The following is a 7,500-nucleotide window of genomic DNA, read 5'->3' on the forward strand; positions in this document are numbered from 1 at the left end:
AAATATGTTTTTGTCCATCTAACGCCAAAACGTTGTTTTGTGAAATTTACTGGGATTACCTTGGCACAGTAAGGCTACTCAACATTGGGTTTCTTAATACTGTTCCTTGGCCCCTCTGCTTCACTGCATCAGTTCTATTTATCCAGGCACACCTGATTAAAGTCAAGGTAATTATAATGCTTTTGATATTATCAGGTGCATTCAGAGCCATAACCTAGAGCCTTTGATCAGATATTCGGAACAGTGACAGATAGAAGATGGAGTGGGGACATGAGCAGGGTTGAGAACCACTTATTTAGCTCATTAACTCATTAAACGCTACCTGTAGGTCTTATTGACTGTAATTTAGTGATGCCAATATTGATACCTATTCCTCTTATCTATTGACTTGAAATATAGCCTCAACAGAATTAGGCTGAAGTATGCTTCCCTACAAAACAATCCATGGCTTCACTCCTCCTTTACAAATCCAACATACAATGTCAGTGACTGATATAACCAGCTTATGTCACGTCTAAACAGGCCGTTGTCTGCTTAAAACTGCAGATGAAAGAAGAGGAAGGTATGGAGAAGGGACATATTTTTCATTTGATAAACCTGATCTAAGTAAGGCAATCTTGAAATTGTTACCTTAAAATTCCTCGTATTGTTGCTGGGAAGCAGCAGCTGCAATGCCATTGACTGGAGCAAAGCAAACTAGCTTTTACAACCCTACTGCTCCCTCAGCCCCCTGTAAGTGTAACTTTACCCAACCTGTTGATATGTCACGAAAAGTTGGGTTGCCAAAAGCTCTTGTACCCTCATCTAGTTACAGTTCAATTTACACACTGAAATAGGAAGACACCCAAACAAATCGTCATATTTGCCAGAGCACCACAAATTAGTTATGATTTAAGGAATTTACATGATTGGCTGTTATTGTTGACGGCCAACTCTGATGTTTACATTTAAACCCGATTGATAAACTGCAGTAATGACATGGGTTATGCGATATCAGTGAACTATGCGTCCAGGCGTCCATATGTAACCTTTCTTGTTCACTGATTAAAATCTTACGCACTGATGAGCCTGCCCAGAACGGGCATGAATTCCGGACGGGAGGCGAGTTGCTGAGGGACAGAGCTCCGAAGGAGAGCGCCACCATGGAGCAGCCAAGAGCCAACTGCAGCAATCCCAGTGAGAGCAGCGGGCGACCGGGTAGCAGCGCCGGAATGAGCCGCGACTGAGATCCAGGCATACGAGATCCAGGGGTGGGAATGCAGCCTCTGCGACTTCTGTAAGATGGATCCCCCAGCGGAGGGGCAAGTGAGACCCTGCTAACACGACAACAAGATCCTGGCAGGACTACTGGCAGCGACATTGGAGACGCGCGACTGGAGACTGAACAATAGACCTTAAACAAGGGAAGATCATCAATGGAACCCGTTCGCTCATTTTACTGTCTGTAGCCGTATGTAGCACAACAAGGCTTAGCCCCTCTCTCTGCTCAGTCCATGTGCTGTCTCTTCCATGATCCTTCCCTCGGAGGTAGCTGAGTTTTAAGTTTTAAAATAACTCCTCTCTGTAACCGGGTGCTCGGATTGCGTTTCACATTTTTTGGCAGAGGGACAGAAAAGGCGGAGAGTGGGGGTCGCGTGGGAATAGGCCACACAACCCGTTTTGTTTTCGAAAAGGTAGACAATTAATGGGCGTGACATTTTAATCTTCTCATAACGAGTGACCTGGCTAAACCTGAGGGTTTCCTCACCTGTTTTGTTGTAAGCACTATATTCTGTTGATTATTTGGCCTCGAGCAACAGGTTTGTTTGCAGCACGCAAGTGTTTAATATTAAATGACGACTATCACAATTTCCTGTTTCCTTTAAAGGGCACAAAGGCAAAAGCAGAAGACTGACAAAAGCTTGTTGGGACTTGTCAAGCATATTTAAACCCTTCTGGATCTGAACTGTAGTCTGTCTGCGGATTAATGCCTTACACTGGATTGAATAGGCTACATAATGATTTAAACAGAGCAAAGATCGCCTTTGTTGTTGCGCTCCTGAAATAGTCTACATCATTCACTCACTCACTTCTGAGGTTTCCCGTTTCTGAGGTTTAATGAATTCATTTAAGTTTCAAATAAATGAGACACATTGCCACTTTGACTTTAATGCATTACATAAATTATCAATGTAAAGCTCTTTGTTGATGAGAGCCACCAACAGAATAGTTTGGAATAGAAAAAGCAGTAACAAATAATATATTACCTTCAAATACATAGCAACCGTTCATCCCATAACCTTAGATTTTTAAAGGTTACCGTGGAGGTACAGGACTACCAACATTAATAGTCTGTCCCCACTGTAGTTAACATGTTAATTAATAATATCACATATGTCACATTGAAGATTATTTAAGTTGATTTATTTGGTGTTTGTAAAGTGAAATTCCACAACAGATCCAGACAGACTTGTCCAGTCATCGCCACTCTCTCTTGACATTATTTCTCCACAACCAGTGGAAGCCATCAGAGAAAAATAAAGAAAACAAAGACGAAAGATAAAAACAGAAGGTCAAAAGCACTTAAAACCATTGTGTGGAGGACGTACAGCTGGCCAATGTACAATCAAGCCGAAAAAACAGTATTGGCTTGAGACAGCAACAGTAGGGCCTATATTATGACTTGTGACGACAGCATCAAACAAGCATCCATTTTTACAACTTCTCAATACTTTCATGTACACCACTTGTTTGTTTTTTTGGAAACACTTCTTTGTCATCACTTCATGTCTGCAGAGGACGAGGGTGAAGCACATACAGCATTTAAGGTTTTGGTGTTGTCGGTTCCCTGTTTTGAGCTTGTGAGCAGCAGTGTATATATGTCCAGAGGGCTGGATTGTCACGTCCCCAAGCCTCTACATTATTTCATAAAGTAAAAAGGCACTTCAAAAAATTGTAACAAAATCCAGTGTACTGTATTTTACCTGTTCTCCACTCACAGAATCATGAGGAAAGGAATGCTGACAGAGGTAAAAAAAAAAATTATAAAAAGGACACCTTATTATTATCATGTGACCTTTTGTAATAGATTCTGGACACTCGCGGTATAGTCTCATTTTAAAGGATACAAAACATGTGTAACAGAAGAAAATGTCCGTTTATACAGTAGCACGTGACAGGCTTAAGGTGTTTAATGAGGTGAAAGGGAGTCGTGGCAATACGTTTCAGTTGATCTGCACAAACTGAACTTTTTTTGCATAGGCAAGAAAACATGTGGTTCCTGGATATTCAACACAAAGGATGAAAAAACAACAACAAAGACACAACTGAAAAGCCAAGTGGTAAATACAATAGAAAAGTTAAAAAAAGTGTAACTTCTTCCAAGCAAAAAAAATGTGTGAGAAACTTAAAAGCAGGAGGGCTTTCAAGTCAGCAGCAGATTGTTGCGGGGCACAGGAGGTGGAGTAGGGTAGAGGGAGTTTGGGATTAGGGGATTGCCCCTCTGGAATGGTAGCCTCTCTCAAATCAGTTTTTGCTGGGATTATAGTCTGGAAACCCTCAATTTAGAAGAGCTTGGCTCATCATATTTTGGACCAATCAGTGATCTGAGGGGAGTGGTTCAGGAGATGACACAGAGGAATTCTAAATCCAACCGTCACAACATGGCTGCTGTAAGACAGGTTGGAAACAATATTGCAATGTCATGTTATGGCTCTTCACTATGCTGGGTTTAGTATGTTTGATTTTCCAACTGGCTTTGTTTTTCCTACATCTTATCGAGAGCTCAGTTTTTGCTACAAGAGCTATATGGAAAATCCAATCACTTTCAGTAAAATTTTGATCAATGCTCATTAGTGACATCCCTAGGCCAATCGCAATCCCATAGAGCATTTCCAGACCACAATGAGTGCAGTGAACAGTTATGGATGGCAGCGCCATGCCAGTGGAATGGTGTTGCTGTGTTCTGAGCCAAGCAGGGCATATTCATCATGTCTCTCTCTCCTTCTTTCTTTCCTTCTTTCCTTCTTTCTTTCTACAGCTCAGTGTCCTGATACTTCTGTGCATTCTGGTCGTAGTAGCCTCGCCGCGTCTGCTCGGCAAGGTGCCGGCGGTACTCGTCCTCCGCCTCGTTGGGTTGGTACGGCCGCCCATCTGAATAGGGCAGCTTGGAGGGCGGCGTCTGCGGCTCGGGCCGAGAGCTGGACCTGGATGACACAACAGACCCGTCAATCAATCAGTCATTAAACTCACTTCAATGGTCTTCACGGCTCATCTCAGAGATCTGACTGAGTTACTGACACTGTTTTCCGTAGTCTGCCAAAGTTTTCCGGTGTCACTTATTTGTTTTGCCTCTGATTCTGCTGGGCAGTTGCAGAAAGTCGAAATACGACAGAGGAGGAATAATCTCCTGAACCTGAAACTGAGACCATTCAATAGCCTACATTCCTGCTTAGCTAGCAGCAGCAGCTGCAGTGCTCCTAGCAGGGCCCGAGGACGATTCATTTTACAAGCTTGTGTGCGCAGATTACTTCTCCAGAGCCCTGTTACTATACTCTACCTATTCATGTGACAGTGAAAAGTATCTTACCACCTTGCACCATGTGAAGTTACATAAAGTTACTCAGTTAATGTCAGCCACGTCAATTAAAGACAGAGCAACATAGAGCTTTAGGGTAAGGTCTTATATAACAAGTTTACTGAAAGAGGGCTGCCTCTCACACACTCATTGACTCACTCATTCATTCGGTCACTCACTTTCTTACCCGATGGGCTGTGGCCGACTGTGGTCCAACTTCTGGGACTTTATAGGGACAGCATAGATGTCTGGATGCTTCTGGGCTATCTCTAGCTGAAAAAGGATGAAAATGTATTTTGCTAGTATACTTTAGAACATCTGAAATGTAGGCCTATATGTAAAAACTTATCATCACCAATTAACCACTTAAATAATCACCCTACAAATCCACTCTTACACAGCACACAGACAGACGCACACAGACAGACACAGACACAGACAGACAGACAGACAGACAGACAGACAGACAGACAGACAGACAGACAGACAGACAGACAGACAGACAGACAGACAGACAGACAGACAGACAGACAGACAGGCAGACAGACAGACAGACAGACAGACAGACAGACACACACACACACACACACACACACACAGTATATACAGTATATATAGATAGAGACAGACACAGAACTTGTACAGAACCCTCACCCTGGCATTCTGGGCCTCCTGTATCTCCAGCATCCTCTGTGCTCGGGCAAAGTGGTCCATCTTCTCGAAGGCTCGCACCTTCCCTAGGAAGGACTTGAGCGATGGGTCGGGGCCCTCCTCTGGCTCCTCAGGGCCGCGCAGCGCCAGCCCTAGGGGTGGCTGGCTGTCGACGACAGGGCCGCGGGAGTTGCGGGACGCAGAGGACGGTTTGAGAGCGTTGGGGGGCGGCAGGGACCGTCCCCCTCCGGGCGAGTCCTGACTGCGCGGGTGGTCGCTGCTTGCGGGGCTGCTGGAATGAGAGTCGTAGCCTCTGCTGGATTCGGAGGGTCCCCGCGCCCCATCGTCCCGGTGAGGGAGTTTCACCTGGAAGAGCCGAGAGCCCCAAGCATGTCAAAAGGCTGCCTGATAATGCAGGTCAAAACTCCTCCATTTCCAGTTATTCATTAGAGTGCAATTTACCCCTTAAATGAATGCCACTATGCTACCAATTAAGAAGCACAACTATCACACTAATAAAGGGTAGCATGAAATTGTTTATAAACTCACTGACTCTCTCTCTCTCTCTGAAACCAATGGCAACACCACAGTCATCTTGATACCATTTACACTACAGGCACTTCCAGTATGTACACATTTCAGTTTTAATTATCTCTTACCTATCCATAACTGCACACGATCATGGTACACAAGTTGGCAGAATTAAAACATGGGGGTGTGTGTGTCACTTGTCTTGAGCTATATGCTATATAGAGCAAGGGAGAGGGTGGGAGGTGGATTCTGATTCCCCAATGCACTGGCACTGTACGGTATTATCTGTGTTGCCTACACCAAGAACTGCCACTGTGTATGTATCTACTCAATACCAAACCTTATACTAAGCTCTTACCTCATAATCTAAAGCCATTGACTGGAGGCACAAATACATCTATATGGGTAACAACAGCAGCACAAGGCTATGTGGCATCTAGAGCAGGTTTTCTATAGCAATACAGTCTCTGGGTTCTAAGGAGGTACCGGTGTGTTCCACTGAACTGCATTGGGACGAGTCAGACCCCTGAGGGACTGGCTTCCTCCAAAGGAACCCGTTCTTCTTTTAGAGCAACGGCAACAACAAGAAACACACAAACAAACAGGAAACAGGTTTTCAGGAAATAATGGTGCTTAAGCACACAGCACAAATAGCCATTCAGTAAACCTCATCAAGACAGTTTCACATCTTCCTCTACTACGCCGTACAGCTCTGTGTAGCTACAGATGGTGGCCCATGGAGGTCCATTCACTGGACTAGTCCAGACCGAGGACTTAGGAGGGTGTAGGAGTGGAGGGGTGTGCATGTGTGGGTGTTATTGGATAAAGTCAGTCTGTTAGTGGGGAGGCAGTGTGTATCCCAGGTCTGCCTCAGCAGTCCCAGCTAAGCCAGCATCGGGGGCTTAAGCTCCCTCTCCCTCTCCTCTCCAAAGGCTGGGCACAGCTAATTAGGCCAACCGCCGGCTTTGTGATTGCCTAATGAAGCGTGCCTGAGCGGGGGCTGGGATGGGCCTAAAACATCTGATGCTGTTGGTCCAGGTGAGGGGAACCAAGACACCCCGGGACAAAAGGCAGAAGTGGGAGAAAGAGGAGAAGGGGGTGGGGGAGTGGGGTGGGCTCACCTTAGGGGGCTCTGGCAGGAAGGTGGACATGGGGTTGGGGGGGTCGCTGCTACGCCTGTCCCTGCTCACCCTGTCCCTGCTCCCCACACTCCTGACACGGCCGCGGACTTCTGGGCTGGACCGGCGCAGGATCTGAGAGGCACGGGGGGTGTGGGAAGTTGATGAGAGAGGAGAGGGTGAGAAGGAGAAGACGTGCAAACAAAGGGAGAGGTGGGCAGGAGAGGACTGTTTGCTTTCAGTATCAAACATCTGCTGTGTTCATTGTTTTTTACACCACCGCTGATCTCAGACCCCTTTTAGGTATATTCCTATCCAAAACAACTAAGCTTTAAAACATTTAATAACCTTTCTAGAGATGGATACATTACATGCATAGTTTATTGCATGATACTCAAAGAGGTTTTTGTGCTGAAACACGCCCAAAGACTTGAGTGTATCTCTGCTGCCTTTCGTTCATGAAAAGTGAAGCACAGTTAAAAAAAGAAGTAGCAACACAAAGGGCTTTTAAGGTCTCCCATCCCAGGTCATGCCCTTAGAAAAAAATATGTTATAAACATTTGTGTAGTTACATAATACTGTGGAGGGAAGGGTTTGGTCACGTTCACAGGAAAACCCAGAGGTCAAACAGTTCCTGGATTGCTG

General features: G+C 45.3%; 2 protein-coding genes across 2 annotated transcripts in view; both read right to left on the bottom strand.

Moving 5' to 3' along the window:
* fam189a2 (family with sequence similarity 189 member A2) overlaps positions 1 to 2,070 on the bottom strand; it is a 21,953-nt gene extending 19,883 nt beyond the window's left edge. The window contains exon 1 of the mRNA XM_080852217.1: positions 1,061 to 2,070. Within this exon, the coding sequence (XP_080708343.1) occupies positions 1,061 to 1,360 (300 nt within the window). The 5' untranslated portion in view covers positions 1,361 to 2,070. The remainder of the gene's footprint in view (positions 1 to 1,060) is intronic.
* A 1,241-nt stretch (positions 2,071 to 3,311) lies between these two features.
* tjp2b (tight junction protein 2b (zona occludens 2)) overlaps positions 3,312 to 7,500 on the bottom strand; it is a 28,715-nt gene continuing 24,526 nt past the window's right edge. The window contains exons 19-22 of the mRNA XM_080852215.1: positions 6,859 to 6,990; positions 5,210 to 5,572; positions 4,743 to 4,828; positions 3,312 to 4,184 (exon numbers count right to left, since the gene is read on the bottom strand). Of these exons, the coding sequence (XP_080708341.1) occupies positions 4,013 to 4,184; positions 4,743 to 4,828; positions 5,210 to 5,572; positions 6,859 to 6,990 (753 nt within the window). The 3' untranslated portion in view covers positions 3,312 to 4,012. The remainder of the gene's footprint in view (positions 4,185 to 4,742; positions 4,829 to 5,209; positions 5,573 to 6,858; positions 6,991 to 7,500) is intronic.

Source organism: Sprattus sprattus (genome assembly GCF_963457725.1).
Source record: "Sprattus sprattus genome assembly, chromosome: 15".
Lineage (NCBI taxonomy): Eukaryota > Metazoa > Chordata > Actinopteri > Clupeiformes > Clupeidae > Sprattus > Sprattus sprattus.